Source organism: Puma concolor, chromosome C1 (genome assembly GCF_028749965.1).
Source record: "Puma concolor isolate L17-30 chromosome C1, mPumCon1.1.hap2, whole genome shotgun sequence".
In the NCBI taxonomy this organism is placed as follows: Eukaryota; Metazoa; Chordata; class Mammalia; order Carnivora; family Felidae; genus Puma; species Puma concolor.
The window spans coordinates 142945044-142970800 of record NC_141674.1 but is presented as its reverse complement, the minus strand read 5'-3'; the positions used below and the strand labels follow the sequence as shown (position 1 = coordinate 142970800).

The window sequence follows — 25757 nt, the reverse complement described above, 5'->3', positions numbered from 1 at the left end:
TGCCTCTCTTCAGATACCTACCTACAGGGATGAATCCACTCTGTCAAAAAAACAAAACAAAAAACATAGTCCGAAATTACCCGTTTCCCTCAAAGAATCCAGTCTCTAAAAGTAGAATAGCTCAGATTTAAGAGAAAACTCTCCTTCTTCCCTAGAATCTGTTTCCCAGATGAATATAAATTAGAATGGTCTCCCTGAAATTCCAGGCCAGGATGTTAAGCCTGACAAGACAGCCCATGAGTCAGGCAACACCTATCCCAAACGTCTACTCAAGAGGATCCAAAAGCAGTGACATCTTAGTCACAATGACTAGACCTTGGTTTCTAAACGCCATCTTCAGCAAAAGGAACCATGTTTCTTGGAAATATGTCTGGTTCCAGGCTTAAGGAGGGAGAAGTACAGAATGAGCCTGATTATCTTATGCCAAAGTTCTCAAAAAATAATGGAAACACATGAAATGGTCAAAGAGGCAAACATGAGCATAAATATTAATAGCAAAGAATTATAAACCAATGAATAACAGAAACTCACAGTGGTAAAAATAAAATGGGACAAAGGAAGTTCTATCTTACATTAGGATGTCATCTGCACCTGGAAGTGACTGGTGCCTAACAGTGCTCAGTAACGGCAGAATGATTTCTTAGAATAGAGATAAATAATAGGGACAGCTTTTAGAATTAATTAAAGACAAAGGAGCTAAGCATCTTGACACAATTTAACATAATCAAATGAAACAACGAACTATTCTTCTGGTAACATTAGTGTTTCAGGCAAAAAGCATTAGTGGATGATAAAATCATGAGTGAAAACTGGCTGAGAAAAAAAGTATATAGTCTCAAATAACCTGCCACAAAACATTAATTTATTAATCATAGGTACTCTACAGTAATTTACAGTGGAAAACTTGGCAGATATTGTCTTAACCAACTAGCAAATGTTAACATTACCAGTACTGCGACAAATAACAACATCTTAATAACAAACATCAAATTTTCCTGCCCAGATAATCCCTTGTATAAGATGGCAAGTAAAATCACTCTTACTACACAATCTCTAAATAGAATAATATTGATCTTTCAGTGTTATACAAAGGAATAAAGATATGTGGGTGCGTATGTGACAGAGAGAGAGAGACTGTGAGCATGGGCATGTAAGAGCATTTAAGCTCCTAGCATACCAAAGTTATATAACAAACTTGTAGGACATGGTTATACATCAAAAGTCAGCAAAATGAGGTCAGAAAAAATATTAGGATTTGCCTTGACAACAGTTTAGACAGTCGTGTTTATCAAATACTGGGTGAACAAAATAAAAACAAAAGTACTTACATTTTACTTTTGGCTGATATTTAATATTATATGGTGAGAAGTCAATGCAATCAACCATTACAGTAATAATATGAATGATCCTATCTAAGAGCAACAAATTCTGGGGAAGAAAAATTAAATATTATATTAGAAACTTCCAACTACTGGCATAAATTCCAAATATAGCGAGCATCAACAAAAAATATAAGACATTCATTCCCACATATAACCTATAAGGTACATGAAATACAGTTATGAATACTTGCTCATTAACTTCTGTGTGCCAAGTACCATAATTTTTGTTTCTCAACATTTAGGGAAAATAAATCATTTTTAAGATGTCCAGTAGACTCAGCATATAAACCAATAAAATGAGTCTGACGAACAAGGTTCCCTTTCTTTTTTAACTTATAAGTTCATTTATTTTTTTTAGTAATCTCTACACCCAACACGAGGCTCAAATTCATGACCCCAAGATCAAGAGTCACAGGAAGTTAACACCTATTCTCTTGAAGCAGTTCCAAAAAATAGAAAAGGAAGGAAAACTTCCAATGCATTCTATGAAGCCAGCATTACCTTGATTCCAAAACCAGACAAAGACCCCACTAAAAAGAACTACAGATCAATTCCCTGATGAACATGGATGTAAAAATGCTCAACAAGACATTAGCCAACCATATCCAACAATACATTAAAAAAAATTATTCACCAAGACCAAGTGGGATTTATACCTGGGGTGCAGGGCCGGTTCAATATCCACAAACAATCGATGTGATTCATCACATTAATAAAAGAAAGGACAAGAACCACATGATCCTCTCAACAGATGCAGAAAAAGCCTGTCACAAAATACAGCATCCTTTCTCTCATCCCTCATGAAAGTAGGGATAGAAGGATCATACCTCAAGATCATAAAAGCCAAATATGAATGACCCAATGTTAATATCATCCTCAATGGGGAAAAAAACCGAGAGCTTTCTTTCCCGCTAAGGTCAGGAACAAGACAGAGATGTCCACTCTCGCCACTATTATTCAACATAGTATTGGAAGTCTTAGCCTCAGCAATCAGATAACACAAAGAAATAAAAGGCATCCAAATCGGCCAGAAGGTCAAACTTTCACTCTTCGCAGATGACATGATACTCTATATGGAAAACCCAAAAGATTCCACCAAAAAACTGCTAGAACTAATCCACGAATTCAGTAAAGTTGCAGGATATAAAATCAATGCATGGAAATTGGTTGCATTCCTATACACCAACAATGAAGCAAAAGAAAGAGAAATCAAGGAATTGATCCCATTTACAATTGCACCAAGAACCATAAAATACCTAGGAATAAATCTAACCAACAAGGTGAAAAATCTATACACTGAAAACTGTAGAAAGCTTATGAAAGAAATTGAAGAAGACACATAAAAAAACAGAAAAAGATACCATGCTCCTGGATAGGAAGAACAAATATGGTTAAAATGTCAATACTACCCAAAGCAATCTACATATTCAATGCAATCCCTATCAAAATAACACCAGCATTCTTCACAGATCTAGAACAAACAATCCTAAAATTTGTATGGAACCAGAAAGACCCTGAATAGCCAAAACAATCTTGAAAAAGAAAACCAAAGCAAGAGGCATCATAATCTCGGACTTCAAGATGTATTACAAGGCTGTAATCATCAAGACAGTATGGCACTGGCACAAAAACAGACACTCAGATCAATGGAACAGAATAGAGAACCCAGAAACGGACCCACATATGTATGGCCAACTAATCTTTGACAAAGCAGGAAAGAATATCCAATGGAATAAAGACAGTCTCTTCAGCAAGTGGTGCTGGGAAAACTAGACAGCGACATGCAGGAAACCAAACTTGGACCACTTTCTTACACCATACACAAAAATAAACTCAAAATGGATGAAAGACTTAAAGATGAAAGACAGGAAGCCATCAAAATCCTCGAGGAGAAGAAAGCAGGCAAAAACCTCTTTGATCTTGGCCACAGCAACTTTACTCAACACGCCTCCAGAGGCAAGGGAAACAAAAGCAAAAATGAACTATTGGGACCTATCAAAATAAAAAGCTTCTGCACAGTGAAGGAAACACTCAGCAAATCTAAAAGGCAATGACAGAATGGGAGAAAATATTTGCAAATGACAGATAAAGGGTTAGTATCCAAAATCTATAAAGAACTTATCAAACTCAACACCCAAGAAACAAATAATCCAGTGAAGAAATGGCCAAAAGACATGAATAAACACTTGTTCAAAGAAGACATCTGTCCAGATGGCCAACAGACACATGAAAAAATGTTCAACATCACTCGTCATCAGGGAAATACAAATCAAGACCACAGTGAGATACCGCACCTCACACCTGTCAGAATGGCTAACAACTCAGGCAACAACAGATGTTGGCGAGGATGTGGAGACAGAGGATCTCTTTTGCACTGCTGGTGGGAATGAAAACTGGTGCAGCCACTCTGGAAAACAGTGTGGAGGTTCCTCAAAAAATTAAAAATAGAACTACCCTACAACCCAGCAATTGCACTAGGTATTTATCCAAGGGATACAAGTATGCTGTTTCAAAGGGGCACGTACACCCCAATGTATTATAGCAGCACTATCAACAAGAGCCCAAAGTATGAGTCCACATGTCTGTCAATGGATGAATGGATACAGATGTGGTATATATATAAACAATGGAGTATTATTCGACAATCAAAAAGAATGAAATCTTGCCATTTGCAACTATATGGATGGAAGTAGAGGATATTATGTTAAGCGAAATTAGTCAGAGAAAGACAAATATCATATGACTTCACTCATATGAGGAATTTAAGACACAAAACAGATGAACACAAGGGATGGGAAGCAAAAATAATATAAAAACAGGGAGACAAAACATAAGAGACTCTTAAATATGGATAACAAACAGAGGGTTACTGGAGGGGTTGATAGAGGGGAGATGGGCTAAATGGGTAAGGAGCATTAAGTGATCTACTCTTGAAATCACTGTTGCACTACATGCTGACTAACTTGGATGTAAAATAAAAAATAATAAATAAATAAATATCACATACTCTTCCAACAAAGTCCACTAGGTGCCCCATAAGAACAAGGTTCTTTTTTCTTGTTTTTAATGTTTATTTTTGAGAGAGAGAGAGAGAGAGAGAGAGAGAGAGAGAGAGAGAGAGCGCACAAGTGGCAGTGGGGCAGAGAAAGAATCTGAAGCAGGCTCCAGTCTCCAAGCTATCAGCACAGAGCCTGATGCAGGGCTTGAACTCACAAACTGTGAGATCATGACTTGAGCCGAAGTCAGATGCTTAACCGACTGAGCCACCCGGGGGTCCCAAGAACAAGGTTCTTAATTAGAGTCTTTATCAAATTCTTCATGAAAATTACAAGTGTTCACCGAACCCAGTGACAAAACAAAACAATGAAAAAGTTGCTAAGCTCCCTCATACCCTTTCCTCCTCCTCCTGTAATCCAACTAAAACAAAAATAAAATTCATAGAAGCATCAGAGATTTTCTGGAAACATTTTTTTAAAGGCAGGGAGACTAAACACAGAACCAAGAAAATCCCAGCACCATGAGTTCCAAAGAAAAAAAAGCACCTCCAAAATAGCCTTCCTAGCAAAACTTTTTTTTTTTTTTAATGTTTATTTATTTTTGAGAGAGAGTGTGTGCACAAGCAGGGGAGGGGCAGACACAGGATCCAAAGCAGGCTCCAGGCTCTGAGCTGTCAGCACAGAACCCAATGCAGGGATCGAACTCACAAACTGTGTGATCATGACCCGAGCCAAAGTCAGATGCTCAACTGACTGAGCTCCCAGGCACCCTCCTAGCAAACCTAAGTAACAAAAGACACAGTGAGAGTTCTGAGAAAAAAGTTAAAACACTACTGAAATTAAAGATCTATAAAACAAATGCACTTTCTTCTCCCCTTATTCTCCATTACTATCCACTTTTCCACTTCACTGGGATAATTCACATGTCTGCCCCCAAAGACAATTTCCCCCAATGAGTATTAAGAGCCAGGAGAAGGAAAGCAGCAGTGCCCCAATGAACCAACAAAAATTACACAGAAAGTCCAGATGACAATCCATATTTTCATATACAAAAGATGTTAAATCCCCAGGTGTTTCCTTCAGGCTCCAATGACCAAGTAAAAGATGCCTCTAACTTCAATTTGCTATCAAGGCTGGAAAAAGAGGGGCTCTCTCTAGGAAACACATTCCAGATACCAGTATTGCTCAGTATTAGCCTTAATCAATAAACATGCACATTCACAAGGAGAACCAGTCATGGGAAAGGTGGGCTAAACATCAACAGTACTAACCCATAGGAAAAATCTAATAACAAACAAAAGGAAATTAAAAATAGTAATCACAGGAATGCCTGCGTAGCTCAGTTGATTGAGCATCCAACTCTTGCTTTTGGCTCAGGTCACGATCCCAGGGTCATGGGATCAGGCCCCATATCAGGCTCCATGCTGACAGTGCAGAGCCTGCTGGGGATTCTCTGCCCCTCCCCCACTCTCTCTCAAAAAAAATAGAGAAAGTAATAATAACTAAAAAAAAACACTAATTAAAAAAACAAAACCATTATCAAACACTTCAGCATTTAAACCACAAATTAAGTCACAAAGTAACCAAGCTCCTAGAAAGCAGTACCAAACAAAACACAAACAGGTATAGAGAAAGAAAAAGAAGGGACACAAAAGATAAATTCAAAGGCCTAAAAACCACCTAAAACAGTACTGAAAAACAGAAGGGACAAAGAACACCATTAAAGCAAGGCAATTTTTCTGAGATGAAGGCACAGCTCTTTAGATTGAAAGGGTCTACTAAGCATCTAACTTCAGCTCAAGTCATGACCTCAGTTTAGGAGTTCAAGCCCCACACTGGGCTCTCTGCTATCAGCACAGAGCCTGTTTCCAAACCTCTGTCTCTGCCCCCCTCTGCCCCTCCCCGTGTGCACCCTCTCTCTCAAAAATATTTAAAAATGATAAAGACACCCCAAGAGACACCCTGCTGAAATGTCTAAATTCCAAAAACTAGAGAAAAATCCTGTAACTTTACAGAACAAAGTTATTAAGGAAAAAAAAAAAGTATCAAAGTATGCATCTGCAACAATATAAGCTATAATAAAAATAATTTTAGTCAAAATTCTGTGATCTAAATTTTCTGGAACCTAAAAATTATAACTAATCAATACTGATTAGTTATATGTACCAAACAAGGATGTTATCAGTCATATGTGGGTGTGTGTATCTTATATATTAGTACCAGGTATCAGTTATCATTATATATATATATATATATATATATACATATACACATATGTATATGCATATACATATACATAAAATGTGTGTGTGTGTGTATATATATATATATATATATATATATATCTGTTTTTTTCTTAAAGGAAAATAATGGGATATAGGAAACTAGGTTGAGCAACAAAATATCCTCAAATTTTGTAAACTTATTTTCCAAGTTTTATAGTACCCTGTATAATAATATAGTAAGTAAAACTTAGGTTTTTTAACAAAACCTGAAAGGTGGTAAGTATAAAAATTTGTAGGAGAGTGGTATCAATGTCTTTACTTGCTGGGGTAGAATGTTACGGATATGAACTCTTCAAATCTAAAAGATGAATAGAAGTTTTAACAGTATATCTGAAAGAAGCTAAAGATTAAAACACATACTCCATTTCCTATTAAATATAAGGTTAAATCTCTAATTATTAAAAAGACTTCCATATTTATTTATATGCTGCAAAAGACACATAGGAGGAGCATCTGGGGTGCTGACAATGCTCTATAACTGACCTTGGTGATGGCTACAGAAGTATTTCATATAATAATTTGTCAAACTGTATTATTTCATGCAATTTTCTTTGTATTGCTGGGTAAGATTTTTCATTTGTTATTTTTTAAAATGTTTATTTATTTTGAGAGAGGAGGAGCACGCAAGTGAGCACAGGAGGGGGAGGAGTGGGTGGTAGGGAGAATCCCAAGAAGGCTCCACATCCAGCACAGAACCTGAGGAGGGTCTTGGTCTCAGAAAATGTGAGATCATGACCTGAGATGAAATCAAGAGTCAGACGTTTAACGAACTGAGCCACCCAGGCACCCCACGGCAAGTTTCTTTTTTTAAAAAAGATTACACAGGGCACCTGGGTGGCTGAGTCAGTTAAGCATCTGACTTTGGCTCAGGTCATGATCTCACAGTTCTTGAGTTCAAGTCCCACCTTAGGTGAGCTTGTGCCCCACTTCTGCTTCTCTCTGTCTCTCTCTGCCACTCACTCACTTGTGCCCTCTGTCTCAAAATAATAAAAAATAAAATAAAAAAAGATTACACAAATTCTCAAAAAGGCATGAGCATATTCATATTAGTTAATATCAAGTAGGTAAAATTCAAAAAGGTAGAGAGGAATTAATTACCATGAAGACAAAGTCACGAACCTATAAGCATGATGACGTAGCATCAAAATATGTAATAAACATGTTCAAATATATCAAATTCACAATCAGGGAGATACTTTACCAAGGCTCTTAGAAACAGGTGGTAGGGGGCTCCTGGGGGTTAAGCGTCTGACTTCAGCTCAGGTCATGATATCACACTTCGTGGGTTCAAGTCCCGTGTCAGGCTCCAGGCTGACAGATCAGAGCCTGGAGACGACTTCAGATTCATGTCTCCCTCTCTCTCTGCCCCTCCCCCACCACCCTCAAAAATAAATAAATAAACATTAAAAAAAGATTAACAGGTGGTAGGGGGAAAATGACAGAGTAGAAGGAGCCTAAATTCACCCTATCTCCAAAATACACCTAGGTAACACTCACATCAGTGCAAATCACCCAGAAAACAACACAAAGACTGGCAAAACATACTCTCCATGGCTAAATGTAGAGAAGGGGCCATATGGAAAACAGTAGGAAGGGTGGAGATGCCTTTGGGAACCAAGCTGACTCACAAAATGGTCCCCAGTAAGGAAGGTGACAGCAGGCACAGAGAAGGGTGAGAAGCAGACCCCATGCCAGGCACCAGGGAGATGAATCCCCATTAACATATGGCTTTGAAAAACAGAAGGGCTACTTTGGGAGTTCTTACAATCAGTGGGGCTCAACACTTGGAACTTCAAAAATCAGCTGGTTGGGCCGGAACTGCCAGGAGAAACTTGAGTCCCCACCCATAAACAGCATAACAAACAAACTTACTGAGATACAGCATAGACACACCATTCTAACTGTGACTCCAGCAGTGGACTCGGGGCAGACATCAGGACTGCCTGCAGGCCCCACCTACCAATGAAAGCTTCTCAAGGAACATAGGGAAAGTAACACAGAGTTCCTTGCTATTGGCAAACACCTGGTCTGACTCAACTCAAGCCCAAGACGGCACCAGACTGGCCTACTAACAACATAGGGACAAACCTAGCCAACAGTGAGAACCACTGCAGACAACTGGACTGAAGACAAGCGACTCAGACACAACAGCAGCGCACATACAACACATGTATGAGACACCCTCAAGAACGAGTTTCTGGTGAATAGGGGACACTGAAATACAGGGCATTGCAGGACCTCTCTTTATAAGGCCACCACTTGCAAGAGCAGGAGATGCAGCTGACTTCCCTAACACATAGAAACAGAATTACATAAAATGAGGAGACAGAGGAACATGCACCAAATGAAAGAAAAGAACAAATCATAACAAAAGACTAATAGACGAAATGGAAATAAATAATACGCCTGATAGAGAATTTAAAGCAATAGTCATAAAGATGCCTACTGGACTTGGAAAAAGATTGGAGAATCTCAGTGAGACCCTGAATAAAGAGAGAGAAAACATTAAGGAAATTCAGTGATACCATCAAGCATAATAATATCCACATTACAGAGATCTCAGAAGAAGAGACAGAGAAGGGGGCAGAAAATTTGAAGAAATAACTGAAAACTTCCCAAACCTGAGAAAGTCAACAAATCCAATTCAGGAAGCACAGGAGAATCCCTAACAAAATCAACCCTGGAAGGTCCACACCAAGATACATAGTAATAAAAGTGGCAAAAAGCAGTGATAAAAAGAGAATTTTAACAGCAAGAGAGAAGAAACAGTTATATACCAGTGAAAACCCTTAAGCCTATAAGCAGATTTTTTCAGCAGAAACTTTGCAGACCACAAGAGAGGGACATTAAATATTCAAAGAATATGAAAGAAAAAGAAAAGAAAGAAACAAACAAACAAACACCAGCAGCCAAGTATGCTCTATCCAGCAAGGATATCATTCAGAATAGAAGATGAGATAAAGAATTTCCCAGACAAAACATAAAGGAATTCATGACCAAAAAACTAGCCCTATAAGAAATGTTAAAGGGGACTCTTTGAGTGGAATGGACCTTAAGTAGAAGAAAAGCAGGAAGCACAAAAAGCAGTAAAATGAAGTATATCTATAAATATCAGTAAGGGGATTCACAAAACAAAAGAATGTAAAGAATGACACCATATACCTAAAATACAGGGTAGGTAGAGACAGGAGTAAAGAATGAGTTCAAACTCAAGTAGTGATCAACTTAACATAGATTGCTATCTACATGCAAAATATGTTGCATACAAACCTAATAGTAACCACAAATCAAAAACCAGTAATAGATATGCAAAAAATAAAGAAAAAAAGGAATCCAAATATATCACGAAAGAAAGCCAGGAAACTCTGAGAACAAGGTAGGAACAGAGAACTACTACAAAAACAACAGGGAAACAAGAAACGAAATGACAATTAAGTGCATCTCAAAAATTACTTTGAATGTAAATGGAGTAAATGCTCCAATCAAAAGACAAACAGTAATGGAATGAATAAAAAAAATACAAGATCTATCTATATGTTGCCTACAAGAGACACATGTCAGACCTAAAGACACATGCAGACTGAAAGTGAAAGAATGCAAAAGAATTAATCAGGCAAATGAAAGTGGAAAAAGAGCTGGGGTAGAAACACTACTTCTACTGGACACAACAGATTAAAACAAAGACTGTAACAAAGATACTATATAATCATAAAGGATAATCATAATCCAACAAGAAGATTAAACAATTGTAAATACTTATGCACCCAACATGAGACCACCCAATATGTAAAACAGCTAATAACAAACATAAAATAATTCATAGTAATACAGTAATAGTAGAGAACTTAACACCCACTTACATCAATGGATAGATTATCCAAACAGAAAATCAAGAAGGAAATACTCTTGAATAGTACCATGGAACAGATGGATCTAATAGAAATATTCAGAACATTCCAATCTAAAACAGCATAACACACATTCTCTTCCAGTGAACGTGGAACCTTCTCCAGAATGAACCACATTAGGCCACAAAACAACTCTCAACAAATTCAAAAATCAAACTCATACAACCCATCTTTTCCAACCACAACCTTATGAAATGAGAACTCAAGAAAACACAAATACAGAAAGGTTAAATAACATGCCACTGAACAATGAATGGGTCAACCAACAAATCATGAAAACAAATGAAAATGATGGTTCAAAACCTGTGAGATGCAGCAATAGTGTTTCTAAGAGGGAAGTTTATAGCATTACAGGCCTACTGCAGGATGCAAGAAAAAAATATCAAATAAACAATGTGATCTTACATCTACAGGAGCAGGAAAAAGAACAAACAGAACCCAAAATTGTAGAAGGAAGAAAACGAATTAGAAACTAAAAAAAGCAATAGAACAGATCAATGAACCAGAGCCGCTTCTTTGAAAAATCCAACAAAACTGCTAAACCTTTAGCCAGACTTATCAACAAAAGAAGAAGACTCAAACAAAATCAGAAAGAGAAACAGAGCCAGAAAAGCATGAAACTCTAGACCTTAAGGTTGTGTGTTTGAGCCTCACTTAGGGTGTAAAGATTACTTAAAAATAAATCTTTGAAAAAAAAAAAAGGAGGAATAATAACTGACAGCACAGAAATAAAAAGTATTATAGAAGAATATTATGAAAAGTATATGCCAACAAATTAACCATCCTAGAAAATATAGATAAATTCCTAGAAATGCATTAGGAAGAAATAGAAAATTTGAATAGACCAACTACCAGCAATGAAATTGATTCAGTAACCAAAAAACTCCCAACAAACAGAAGTCCAGGATCAGATGGCTTCACAGGTTAATTCTACCAAACATTTCAAGAAAAGTTAATAACTGTTCTCAAAATATTCCAAAAAATAGAAGAGGAAGGAAAGCTTCTAATTCATTCTATGAGCGCTATTACCCAGATACTAAAACCAGATAAAGATACTACAAAAAAGAGAACTACAGTCCAGTATCTCTGATGAACAAAGGCAAAAATCCTCAACAAAATATTACTAAATGGAATTCAAAAATACATTAAAGAATAATTCACCATGATCAAGTGGGATTTATTCCTGCGATGCAGTGGCAGTTTAATATTCACAAATCAACATGATATATCACAAGAGGAAGGATAAGAACCACCTGATCACTTCAATAGATGCAGGAAAAGCATCTGACAAGTAGAACACCCATTCATGACAAAAACCCTCAACAAAGTAGGTTTAGAGAAAACATACCTCAACATAATAAAGGCCATATCTGAAGAACCCAGTGTACATCATACTCAATGGTGAAAACTGAGAGTTTTCCCCCTATTGTCAGGAATAAGACAAAGATATCCACTCCCACCACCTTCACTCAACATAGTACTGTAAGTCCTAGTTACAGCAATCAAAGAAGAAAAAGAAATAAAGGGCACCCGAACTGGTAAGGAAGAAGTAAAATTATCTGCAGATGACATAATAGTATACCTAGAAAAAAACCTTTAAAAAATGCCACCAAAAAACTGCTAGAATTGATAAATGAATTCAGTAAGGTCGCAGGATACAAACTTAGTATACAGAAATCCATTGCATTTCTATATACTAAAGAAAACAGCACAAAGAGAAATTAAGGAAACAATCGCATTTACAATTGCACAAAAATAATAAAATACCTAGGAATAAACATCACCAAGGAGATGAAAGACCTGTAACCTAAAATATATAAAACACTGATGAAAGAAATTGACGATGACACAAATGGAATCATATTCCATGCACACAGACAGGGAAAAAAAATATTGTTAAAATGTCCATACTATCCAAAGCAACTGACAGATATAATGCAATCCTTATAAAAATCCCATTGGGGCGCCCGGGGGGCTCAGTTGGTTGAGCTTCTGACTTTGGCTCAGGTCATGATCTTGCAGCTGACGAGTATGAGTCCCACACTGGACTCTGTGCTGACAGCTCAGACCCTGGAGCCTGCTTCAGATTCTGTGTCTCCCTCTCTCTCTGCCCCTTCCATGCTCATGCTCTGTCTCTGTCTCAAAAATAAATAAATATTAAAAAAAAAAAATTAAATCCCTTAAAAAAAAATCCCAACAGCATTTTAAATCCTAGAATTTGTATAGAAACACAAAGACTCCAAATGGCCAAAGAAATCTTGAAGAACACTAAAGCTCTCACAATCCCCAATATCAAGATATACTACCAAAGCTATAGTAATCAAAACAGTACAGCACTGGCACAAAAACAGACACATAGATCAATTGAACAGGACAGAAAGCCCATGAAAAACTCATGACTATATAGTCAATCTTTGATAAAAGAGGCAAAAAAAACTACGCAATGAGAAAAAGATGGTCTCTTCAACAAACGATGTTGGGAAAACTAGACAGTTATATGCAAAGGAATAAAAGTAGACCACTTTCTTACACCAGACAAAAAAAGAAACCTAAAATGGATTAAGGGCCTAAATGTAACACATGAAATCATAAAAATCCTAGAAGAGAGCACACACAGTAATTATCTCTGACATTGGCCATAGCAACATTTTTCTAGGTATGTCTCCTTAGGCAAGGGAAAAAGAAGCAAAAATAAATGACTGAGTCTACATCACAATAAAAAGTTTTGAAAGTAAACTATCAGTAAAACTAAAAGGCGACCTATGGAATGGGAGAAAATATTTGCAAATGACACATCTCATAAAATGGGCAGTATCCAAGTAACGAACTTCTACAACCCAACATCAAAAACAACAAATAATCCACGGCGCCTGGGTGGCTCAGTCAATTGAGCGTCTGACTTCGGCTCAGGTCATGATCTCGAAGTTCATGAGTTCAAGCCCCACATCGGGCTCTGTGCTGATAGCTCGGTGCCTGGAGCCTGCTTCAGATTCTGTGTCTCCCTCTCTCCCTGCCCATCCCTCTCTCACAGTGTCTCTCTCTTAAAAATAAACATTAAAAATTTTTTTTAAAACCCAAAGAATAATCCAATTAAAAATGGCAAGAAGATATGAACAGGCATTTCTTCCAAGAAGACATACACATGGCCAAACACACACATGAAAAGATGCTCAACAGCACAAGTCAGGAAAATGCAAATCAAAACCACATGAGACACCACCTCACATCTGTCAGAATGACTAAAATCAAAAACAAGAAACAAGTGTTGACTATAAAGTGGAGAAAAAGGAACCTCCATGCACTGTTGGTGGGAGTAAAAACTGGTGCAGCATGTATGGAGATTCCTCAAAAAATTAAAATAGAATTACCATATGATCCTCCACCATAGGTATTTACCCGAAGAATACAAAAATGTTAATTTGAAAGACATATGCACTCCTAGGTTTACTGCAGCATTACCTACAATAGCCAAATTATGGAAGCACCTCAACTGTCCATCAATTGATGAATGGATAAAGATGCAGTGTATATATACAATCGACTATTACTCAGCCAAAAAAAAAAAAAATGAAATCTTGCCATTTTCAACAAGGTGGATGGATCTAAAGGGCATAATGCTAAATGAAGTAAGTCAAGGAAAAACAAGTATGTCATTTCACTCATATGTGGAATTTCAGACAAAAGAAACAACAGCAGGGACGCCTGGTTGGCTCAATCGATTAAGCATCTGACTTTGATTCAGGTCATGATCTCAGAGTTCATGGGTTCAAGCCCCATGTCAGGCTCTAGGCTGACAGTGAAGGGCCTGCTTGGGATTCTCTCTCTGCCCCTCCCTGACATGTACTTTCTCTCTCCCTCAAAATAAACTTAAAGGGGCGCCTGGGTGGCGCAGTCGGTTGAGCGTCCGACTTCAGCCAGGTCACGATCTCGCGGTCCGTGAGTTCGAGCCCCGCGTCAGGCTCTGGGCTGATGGCTCAGAGCCTGGAGCCTGTTTCCGGTTCTGTGTCTCCCTCTCTCTCTGCCCCTCCCCCGTTCATGCTCTGTCTCTCTCTGTCCCAAAAATAAATAAACGTTGAAAAAAAAATTTTTTTAAAAAATAAAATAAAATAAACTTAAAAATAGTAACAGTAACAACAGCAGAGAGGCAAACCAAAAAACGGACTCTTAGCTACAGAGAAGAAACTGATGGTTACCAGAGGGCAGCGGCGATGGGTAAAATAGATGAAAAGGATTAAGAGTACACTTATGGTGAGCACTGTGTAATGTACAGAATCACTAAATCACTGTATTTTACACCTGAAACAGTAACTTAACACTGTACATTAACTATACTTGAACCAAAATAAAAATTAAAGAAAAAATTAATATCCTATAATCATTAAGAGCAGTATTAAAAGTAGCCTTAGATGCATATATTGGAAAAGATGAAAAAGTGACACCTTCAGATGTAAGCTAAAAATTTACCCAGAAAATGGAAACAAAAATTCGGTGTAATATAGTAATGACACTGAAAATTTAAAAGTTAGAAACCCATCTTTTCAGAGTTTTTAATGTACTTTCAACATTTTTAAAATTTTTAAAATTTGAGAATAATTTACATACGATGTTCGTATCAAGTATAACATTCTTCTCCACAATACCAGGATAATTCTAATTATTGTATTTTTATACAATAGAATTTATCAGTGACTTCAAAAATGGTGTTAATCGGGGTGCCTGGGTGACTTAGTCGGTTAAGCTTCTGACTTCAGCTCAGGTCATGATCTCGCAGTTTGAGCCCCGCATCAGGCTCTGTGCTGACAGCTCAGAGCCTGAAGCCTGCTTCACATTCTGTGTCTCCCTCTCTCTCTCTCTCTGCCCCTCTCCTCCTTACACTGTCTCTTTCTAAAGTAAATAAAACATTTAAAAAATGTTTTCAATTTTTTTCAATGGTGATAATCAACAAACAACTACAGATGACGTTCTTACACTAGACAAAAATTAGACAATGAGGAATTTCCATCTCACTAACAGAGATACAGGCAAAAATCTTAAAACACTATATATATGCAATGTTTGAAAAGAATTTCACTGTGACTAAGGGTATCCGAAGAAAAAAAGACTGGTTCGATATAAAGAAATGCACATCAGCAACAGCTTTTATAAATACTACAGAAACAACCACGTTATGGGTATTTGTGTGGCAGGTAGGAACAGATGGACCTTTGTAATGGCTGAAAGCCAGCTTTAAAAAAAACAACAAAACAAGATAGGTTAACCTTAGAAGAGCTAAATATATGGACACAATTATTCTTAGATGGAAAGATTCAACATAATAAAGAGTACTTCTCAAATTTCTCTATGAATTCAACGTAACCAACCAATGCCAAACAAAATCTAAAGAGTATTTCATAAAACTTAACAGATTCTAAACTTATTTCAGGGGGCGCCTGGGTGGCGCAGTCGGTTAAGCGTCCGACTTCAGCCAGGTCACAATCTCGCGGTCCGTGAGTTCGAGCCCCGCGTCAGGCTCTGGGCTGATGGCTCAGAGCCTGGAGCCTGTTTCCGATTCTGTGTCTCCCTCTCTCTCTGCCCCTCCCCCGTTCATGCTCTGTCTCTCTCTGTCCCAAAAAATAAATAAACGTTGAAAAAAAAAAAAAATTTTAAACTTATTTCAGAAGAGAACAAAGATGAAAGTGTAACCAAGACAGTATTTAAAAGATGAAAAGTATGGGCTGACATTCTCCCTAATAGTTATAAAATCATTCAACAAATTCACTATGTGCCATTTACCCAAAGGACACAAAAATGCTGATTCGAAGGGCATAAGCACCCCAATGTTTACAGCAGTACTATCAACAATAGCTAAAGTATAGAAACAGCCGAAATGTCCGTTGACTGATGAATAGATACACAAGGTGTAATATATATAATGGAATATTATTCAGCAACCAAGAAGAATGAAATCTTGCCCTCTGCAACAACATGGATGGAACTGGAGTGTATTACGCTAAGAGAAGTAAATCAGAGAAAGACAAATACCATATGATTTCATTCACATGTGGAATTTAAGAAACAAAACAGATGAATATAGGGAAAGGGAAGAAATATACAATAAAAACAGAGAGGGAGACAAACCATAAGAGACTCTTAAGGACACAGAACTGAGGGTTGCTGGTGAGGTTTGAGGGGGGGGGGGGCGGGAATGAGCAAAATGGGTGATGGGCATTAAGGAGGGCACTAGCTGGGATGAACACTGGGTGTTATACCTAAGTGGTGAATCACTAAATTCTATTCCTGAAATCACTATTGTACTATACGTTAACTTGGATTTAAAAAAAACATTCACTATGTGCCAGATAAATGCCAGGGATACATATGAAGACAGAATGTACTTCATGGAGTGTTAAGTAACATAATCAAGTACACAAATGCTTCTGACAGAAGTGCCAAAAAGGAAATAACAAGGTGCTACCATAGATATTGGCAAACTTAATTAGGAAAGACCCCTTGGAGAATGAAGTATCAGCCTCACGGGCAGTTGTAAGTAGTTTGGATTTTTACCCTAAGTGCTACAGAAGTTTTTTTCAGTGATAAGATGACATTTTTAAAGTCATCCTGACAAATTCTATCATATCAAAATTGTACCAATATTTTTAAAAAGATACTGTAAGGGCAATAAAAAATCTGAAAGATGAATTTCTAGCTCTTGTACCTCTTTTTTTTTTTTTAAGTTTATTTTTATTTATTTTGAGGACAAGCAAGAGAGTGGGAGAGGGGAGAGAGAGAGGATAGAATCCCAAGCAGGCTTTACAATGTCAGTGCAGAGGCTGATGCAGGGCTCGAACTTACCAATCATGAGATCATGACGTGAGCAGAAACCAAGAGTCAGATACTTAATCAACTGAGCCACCCAGGTGCCCCAGTATCTCTACTTTTCTTAACAGTGATAACCACTATCAAATGATAGAAGTCCATATTTCCAGATGAAAAAAGCATGCTTCAGAGTTATATAACAGAATTCAAGTGGCAAGAACACAGTACTCACGTACATAGGTATCAATATGTAAATTATTTGTGTGAATACAAAAAAGAAGTCTACTCGAGTGATATAAACCAATTGAAAGCATTTGCCTCTTTTATTAAATAAAGGAAAGGTACAAAAACAGTCCTCTGCTGTTAAGTCTACAAACTTCTAAAGGATTGCCTTTGAAGATCTAACAGATAAATATGAGAAAAGCTGGCTCCAGGACAAGGTCCTTGTGTTGTTAATCTAGAATGACACAAGCACTGCCTGTGTAGGAAAGGTACTAAAAGTGCCTCCATGTTACTGGTCCTGAAACATGGACTTTAGAGTCTTGTAGACCAAAGACACAAAACTGTTTTGCAATGCTGTTACTTGTTTATGTATTAGTCCCTTATCAACTAAAAGCATTAATAAATGATAGTTCACACATGTCATCTCAATTTATTTGGAAAGTATTCTTTAAATACAACCAAGGTCAGTATGGGATAAACTCACTGAAAAGCCTGCATCTTCTAAACTGGACACAATCTTGGAAGAAAGTTCCTCACAGCACAAATTCTCTTCTGCAGTTGCCACCAAAGCAGCACAGCGGGCAAATGCTCTATATAATTCTGACCAAGTTCTAAGTAAGGTCTTCATGGTAGCCTAAAATTAACAGTAAGAAAGAAAATTTTAAAATGTCTATCTGCATATAAAACACCTAAGAGACTATACCTTAAAAAGCCACTGTAACATTTAAGGTGTCACAGAAGACATTAGTGTACAGTATTTAAGTCCGCCACCCCTCCAGAATTCTATTTGAAGAACTGTAATAATGCCACAATTATCAGAGGTCAAGAGAAATTTCTTTCTTCCTTCACCATTTTCCTTTACCCTAAGCTAATTAAGTCATAAGGAAATCTCATTTCAGGAAAAATTACTGTAGGAATTCATTATAAAGGGTGAAATAACATTCTCAAAAATTGTAAATTTTTCATGTAAAAAATGTGACATTGCCTTACCACTGGAAATTTCTGTACTGAAAATATATGGTTTATTGGTAAAGTCAATGCACCATATATGGCACTAAAGTTATGTTCTAAGGCATCACCTTGATTCACTTCATTGGTCTGAAACAAGAAAAATAATGAAGAAATTAGACAAATTACCATCTATTTCTAGTCTATGTAGTACCATCTTATTATCTATAGTAAGAATATGTCCCCTAGTATTGAGATGCTCAAGAGGTAGTGCACTCCTAAGTCCTCTAATTGCAAATATGACCTCATTTGGAAATAAGTACTTTGCAGATGTAATCAAGGTAAAATGAATGAATGTTGGATCAGGGTGTGTCCTGATCCAATCATTAGTATTTTATAAGAGAAAAGGAATTTGGATAGACAAAAGACACAGGTAAGAATGCCATGTGAAGATGGAGGGAGAGATTAGAGTGATGGGTCTACAACCCTAGGAACAATCAAGAACTGCCAGCAACCGGGGCGCCTGGGTGGCGCAGTCGGTTAAGTGTCCGACTTCAGCCAGGTCACGATCTCGCGGTCCGTGAGTTCGAGCCCCGCGTCGGGCTCTGGGCTGATGGCTCGGAGCCTGGAGCCTGTTTCCGATTCTGTGTCTCCCTCTCTCTCTGCCCCTCCCCCGTTCATGCTCTGTCTCTCTCTGTCCCAAAAATAAATAAAAAAAGTTGGAAAAAAAAAATTAAAAAAAAAAAAGAACTGCCAGCAACCAAAGGTAGCTAACTGAGAATAGAACAATTCTCCCACAGGGCTCCAGAAAAAACCAAGCCTGCCAACACACTGATTTTGGATATCTGGGCTCCAGAGTTATAAGACTAAATCCCTGTTGTTTTAAGCCATCAGCTTAAAGTAATGTGTTACAGCAACCCTGAGAAACAATGCACGGTGTTTAAGTCCTTAAAAAAAAAATCCCAGAAGTAAGTCCAAAATTTTCTACTATACATAGAAGGTAGGATTCAAGCAAGAACTTGAATTGCTATCCTTCAAATAATAGAAAACTATTTAGGAATATACACTTTTCTCTTCCAGAAGAATGTTAAATGATGTGAATTGAGAAGTAAAAATAATGGCTATTATCACTTAATGAATTTTGAGTCTTCAGTTTATTTCAGAATCACAGCAGAGTATTTCCCAGAACATACTTCCATTTAAAGACTGACAAAGCAGCTGATGAACCATTTATTAGCAGTGACAGAACTTGAGCTCCTTACCCCTGCCAATAATGTAACTTTTTAAAGTATTTAAATGATAAGGGTTAGTCAACTCTCAGCAGATTACTGGTTCAGGGACTAGCATATGGCTTTGCCACAATCACCAACATGGCTTGCCCATGGAAATCTTAATATACAGTCTAGTCAAGAAGAACATTACTCTTCCATAATAGTACAAATAATGAAATAAATTGAAATATAAATATGAAAAGTTGTATGTAACAGACCTGAACCTTCTGGCTTTATAATTACTACTGGAAACAATGGAGCTGATTAGTCCCCAATTAAGTTATACCTCCTCAAAAAAGGCAGAAATGCAATGAAAAGAAATCAACTAATATAAAGAATAGGAAATTAATCCCACAGGAGAAAATTTTTAACATCTATTCAAATTCAAACTTAAGTTTTATGGGAAATATGTAGCACTTATGTCATACCTGATTAATCAATTCAGTTAGTGGGGTGACTATAATACTCCACATTCTCCAGAGATGCTCCTTGTTTTCCAACAGCTTTGCATTTTGATTAATAACATTTAAAACAGAGTCACTGAAAGCTAGTGGTGAAGTTGGTCCAGAAAGGACACAGCCTACAAGTGTTTCCAGATTGAGAAAAAACCTGAAGAAAAAATTTTGAGCCATGCATTAACCAGAGTGCATTTTGCCAAAATACATTAGTTACACCACACTACTAAGATTCCAAAAGTAACTGCCAAGGAAACAAGAAATGATAAATCCCAAGTTTTATTTTGATATTTTTAATTTAAAAAAATGATATAGTATATAATTCAAGACTCTCATTCATCAAACAGCCACCTTTCCAAGTTTATAAAAAGGCTAGTTTCAGGGGGCACCTGGGTGGCTCAGTAGGTTGAATGTCCTACTTCAGCTCAGGTCATCTCCTCACAGTTCGTGGGTTTGAGCCCCACATCGAGCTCTGTGCTGACAGCTCAGAGCCTGGAACCTACTTCAGATTCTGTGCTCTCTCTCTGCCCCTCCCCTGCTCATGCTCTGTCTCTGTCTCTCAAAAAATAAAACATAAAAAAGCCTAGTTTCAGTTTAAATTACCTTTCATCTTCTACACCATATTCCAGGAGATTATTGTTGAAAATTAACTGAATTAAGAACAAAGCAGGAGTCCCCTGAAGAAAGACAGGAGATTGCAGTCAATCTTCTTGTTATAAGGAGTATAATCTTGTTACACGTTTCCTACAATTATGTTAAATAGGATCCTTTTAAGCTACAAATAATTTAACTTTACCTATTACTTAGGATATGACACAATGTCAGCAAATATATTTCTATAAGCCACACACAAAAATCAAGCTCTTTATATTTCAATGACAGCTATTCCATCTACATGAGCAATTGAGGAATGGAATATTTCAGACATAAAAAGAACATTAAGTTAAAACGTCCTGGACTAACAAATACCTACATCTTGTCGTTATGTTTATTTCACCGTAATCAAGCAACTGTTACTATGCTTCCAAATTTTTAAACAGTAACCACCCCTATTACTATGTATAAGTAAATAGAAAACTTTCCTTCTAAAACTTTTTATGTAATTCAGAAAAACAGTTCCATTAATAGTGCCATGTTTCTTTACATTAACTTATTACTGTTATCAGTTTTTCCCTTTAACATAATCAGCATTCCAAATCTAATTCTCTCAAAATTTCACAATTTATGTCTCACTACGTTAAGGAAAACAACAACTGTCATGGAACTTTTTCTTTTTTTTTTTGGCTAATTTTAACCATATCATTACATTTAAGATACTTGCATTAAGAATATCCATATTAGCAACCTGATATGCTGGTGAACCTAATACTTTCTGGGGCAGTCCTTTAATTGTAATTTCCATGAGGACCTAAGAAAGATAAAAAGTTTTACTGTAAATTAGCCATAAAACTACTTTACTTAGTAAAAATCTAGTAGCATTAGCTATATTCTGTATTTTCAACAATTTATGGTTAAGTAATGCTCATTCATTAATGTAAATACATTCCCAGTTTAAGTTTCAAATACAATGTTTATACGTTAATGTGAATATGTTATTTTTAAAAGTTCAAATACAGAAATACAAAAAAATAAAACAATAAAGTCTTTTATCTCCAGTGAAAAATCAATGCTATCAATTTGGAGTTTATGTTCAGGACCTTCTAAATTTCCATGTATTTTAGTACACAGAGAAACATAACTTCCTGGGCTAGCTGTCACATATAAAAATACATAATTATTTTTCTTATACCATTAATGATATTACACTGTGAGATACTCTGGAACTGACCTTCATCTAATTATGTTATGGAGTTTTCACATCAATATACATAGACATTTTTTAAGTTTACTTATTCTTTTAAGTAACCACTATGCTCAGTGTGGGGATCAAACTCATGACCCTGATACCAACAGTTGTACGCTCTTCTGTGGCATCTGGGTGGCTCAGTTGTTAAGCGTCTGACTCTTGATTTCGACTCAGGTCATGATCTCACAGTTGACCTTAGTCCTGTATCAGACGCCATGAGACAGTGCAGAACATGCTTGGGATTCTCACTCTCCCTCTCTCCCTGCCCCTCCCCCACTCACTCGCTTGCAGGCTGTAACAGACTTAAAGAAAAAAGAGTTGTATGATCTTCTAAGTCATCCAGATGCCCCCTATGTAGACATTCGTAACTACTATAGGAACATGCATAGTTTATTCAAACATTTTTCTATTAATGGCCCTTGAGGGTATTTTTTTCATACCACAAAAAGATATTCTGCAATGAGTTATGTACTCACTAGTGCCAAAATCAAGTATTTCAAAAGACTACCAACTAGAAGCTGGGTCTAAAGACACACTCTTGCACTCCCTACCAAAATAACACCAGCATTCTTCACAAAGCTAAAGCAAACAATCCTAAAATCTGTATGGAGCCACAGAAGACCCCAATTAGCCAAAACAATCCTGAAAAAAATCAAAGCTGGAGGCACCGCAATCCCAGACTTCAAGATGTATTACAAAGCTGGTATCAACAACACAATATGGTACCAGCACAAAAACAGACACAGATCAATCGAACAAAATATATAATCCAGAAATGGATCCACAAATGTATGGCAACTAATCTGACAAAGCAGGAAAGAATACCCAATGCTACTGGAGTCAAAAGAAAGCTGAAATAGCCATGCTTATATCAGACAAACTAGATTTTAAACTAAAGGCTATAACAGGAGATGAGGAAGGGCATTATAGCATAATTACGGGGTCTACCCATCAAGAAGAGCTAATAATTATGAATGTCTATGCACCAATTCGGGGGCACCCAAACATATAAAACAATCACAACATAAGCAATCTTACTTGTAAAAATGTGGTAATTGCAGGGGATTTTAAAACTCCAGTTACAGCAATGGACTCACCATCCAGACAGAAAAATCAAAGAAACAATGGCCCTGAATGATACACTGAACCAGATATATTCTGGTTCTATATTGTAGTTTGACAGATATATTCACAACTTTCATCCTAAAGCAGCAGAATACACATTCTTCTCAAATGCACATGGAACATTCTCCAATAGATTACATACTAGTTCACAAAAACAGCCCTCAAATCAATATAAAAGAACTGAGATCATACCATGCACATTTTCAGGTCACAATGCTCTGAAACTTGATATCAACCACAGAAAAATCAACCTCCAAATGCATGGAGATTAAAGAACATGGTACCAAAGAATGAATGGGTCTACCAGGCAATTAAAGAAGAAATTTAAAAATATATGGAAACAAATGAAATTGAAAACATGACAGCCCAAACTGGGATAAAGCAAAGGCAGTCTTAAGAGGAAAATATGTTGCAATCCAGGCCTATCTCATTAAACAAGAAAAATCCCCAAAACAAAATCTAACAGCACACTTAAAGGAAGCTGAAGCAGAACAACAAAGAAACCCCAAGGCCAGCAGAGGAGAAATAATAAAGACCAGAGCAGAAATAAACACAGAATCCAAAAAAAAAAAAAAAAACACAAAATGAAACAAAACAACAAACATAGAACAGAACAATGAAACTAAGAGCTAACTGGTTTTTTGAAAAAAACAAAATTGATAAACCCCTAGCCAGACTTCTCAAAAAGAGAGGCCCCAAGCAGATAAAATCACAAATGAAAAATGGATTTACCACAACCAATCCCTCAGAAATACAAGCAATTATCAGAGAACATTATGAAAAATTATATGCCAACAAACTGGACAACCTGGAAGAAATGAACAAATTCCTAAATACCCACACACTACCAAAACTCAAATGGGAAGAAACAGAAAATTTGAATAGACCCCCATTAACTAGTGAAGAAAATGAATCATTTATCAAAAATCTCCCAACAAATAAAAGTCCTGGCCCAGACGGCTTCCCAGGGGAACGGTACCAGACATTTAAAGCAGAGTTAATACCTATTCTTCTCAGGGCACCTGCGTGGCTCCGTCAGTTAAGCGTCCGACTTCGGCTCAGGTAATGATCTCACGGTTCATGAGTTCGAGCCCCCCATCTGGCTCTGTGCTGACAGTTCAGAGCCTGGAGCCTGCTTCAGATTCCATGTCTCCCTCTCTCTTTGCCCCTCCCCCCCTCCCCCGCTCGCACTCTGTCTCTCTCAAAAATAAATAAAACGTTAAAAAAAATTAAAAAAAAAAGAAAATACCTATCTTCAAGCTGCTCGAATAGTAGGAACGGAAAGAAATTTTCCGGACTCATTCTATGAAGCCAGCATTACCATGATTCCCAAACCAGACAGAGACCCCACAAAAAAGCAGAATTACAGGCCAATATCCCTGATACACATGGATGCAAAAATTCTCAACCAGATACTATCAAATCGAATCCAACAGCATATAAAAAGAATTATTCACCATGATCAAGTGGGATTCATTCCTGGGTTGCAGGGCTGGTTCAACATTCACAACTCAATCTATGTAATACATCACATTAGTAAAAGAAAGGATAAGAACCATATGATCCTGTAAACAGATGCAGAAAAAGCATCTGACAAAATACAGGATCCTTTCTTAATAAAAACCCTCAAAGTCAGGATAGAAGGAACATACCTAAACATCATAAAAGCCATGTGAAAAGCCCACTAACATCATCCTCAATGGAGAAAAACTGAGAGCTTTCCCCGAGATCGGGAACATGACATGGATGTCCCTCTCACCACTGTGGCTTAACATAGGTTTGAAGTCCTAGCATTAGCAATCAGACAACAAAATGAAATAAAAGGCATAAAAATTGGCAAAGAAGTCAAACTTTCACTTTTCGCAAATGACAGGATACTCTCTACGTGGGAAACCCGAAAAGACTCCACCAAAAGGCTGCTAGAACTGATACCTGAATTCAGCAAAGTAGCAGGGTACAAAAACCAATGCACACAAATCAGTTGCATTTCTATATACCAATAATGAAGCAACAGAAAGAGAAATCAACGAATTGATCCCATTTACAATTGCACCAAGAACCATAAAATACATTTTACAAAGATGTAAAAGATCTGTATGCTGGAAACTATAGAAAACTTACGAAGGAAATTGAAGACACAAAAAAATGTAAAACCATTTCGTGCTCATGGATTGGAAGAATGAGTATTGTTAAAATGTCAATACTACCCCAACAATCTACACATTCATTCTTCTCAAAGCTAGAACAATTCTAAAATTTGTATGGAACCACAAAAGACCCCGAATAGCCCAAGTAATACTGAAGAAGAAAACCAAAGTGGGAGGCATCACAATCCCAGACTTCAGCCTCTACTACAAAGCTGTAATCATCAAGACAGTATGGTATTGGCACAAAAACAGACACATAGACCAATGGAATAGAATAGAGAACCCGAAATTGGATCCACAAATGGATGGTCAATCTTTGACAAAGCAGGAAAGAGTATCCAATGGAAAAAAGACAGTCTCTAGCAAATGGTGCTGGG

At 37.0% G+C, this 25757-nt stretch overlaps 1 protein-coding gene across 6 annotated transcripts in view; it reads right to left on the bottom strand.

The window, feature by feature from the left end:
* RIF1 (replication timing regulatory factor 1) overlaps positions 1–25757 on the bottom strand; it is a 74379-nt gene that overhangs the window by 24556 nt on the left and 24066 nt on the right. For 5 of the 6 annotated variants that reach the window (XR_015255221.1, XM_025931873.2, XM_025931881.2 and 2 more), the window contains exons 16-21: positions 21584–21670; positions 20866–20939; positions 20236–20416; positions 18579–18686; positions 18073–18222; positions 1329–1428 (exon numbers count right to left, since the gene is read on the bottom strand). Coding sequence is in view for 5 of the 6 variants with exons in the window: in XM_025931873.2 (XP_025787658.1) it covers positions 1329–1428; positions 18073–18222; positions 18579–18686; positions 20236–20416; positions 20866–20939; positions 21584–21670 (700 nt within the window). In the remaining variant the exon portion in view is untranslated. The remainder of the gene's footprint in view (positions 1–1328; positions 1429–18072; positions 18223–18578; positions 18687–20235; positions 20417–20865; positions 20940–21583; positions 21671–25757) is intronic. The other variant, XM_086718565.1, reaches the window with a different exon arrangement.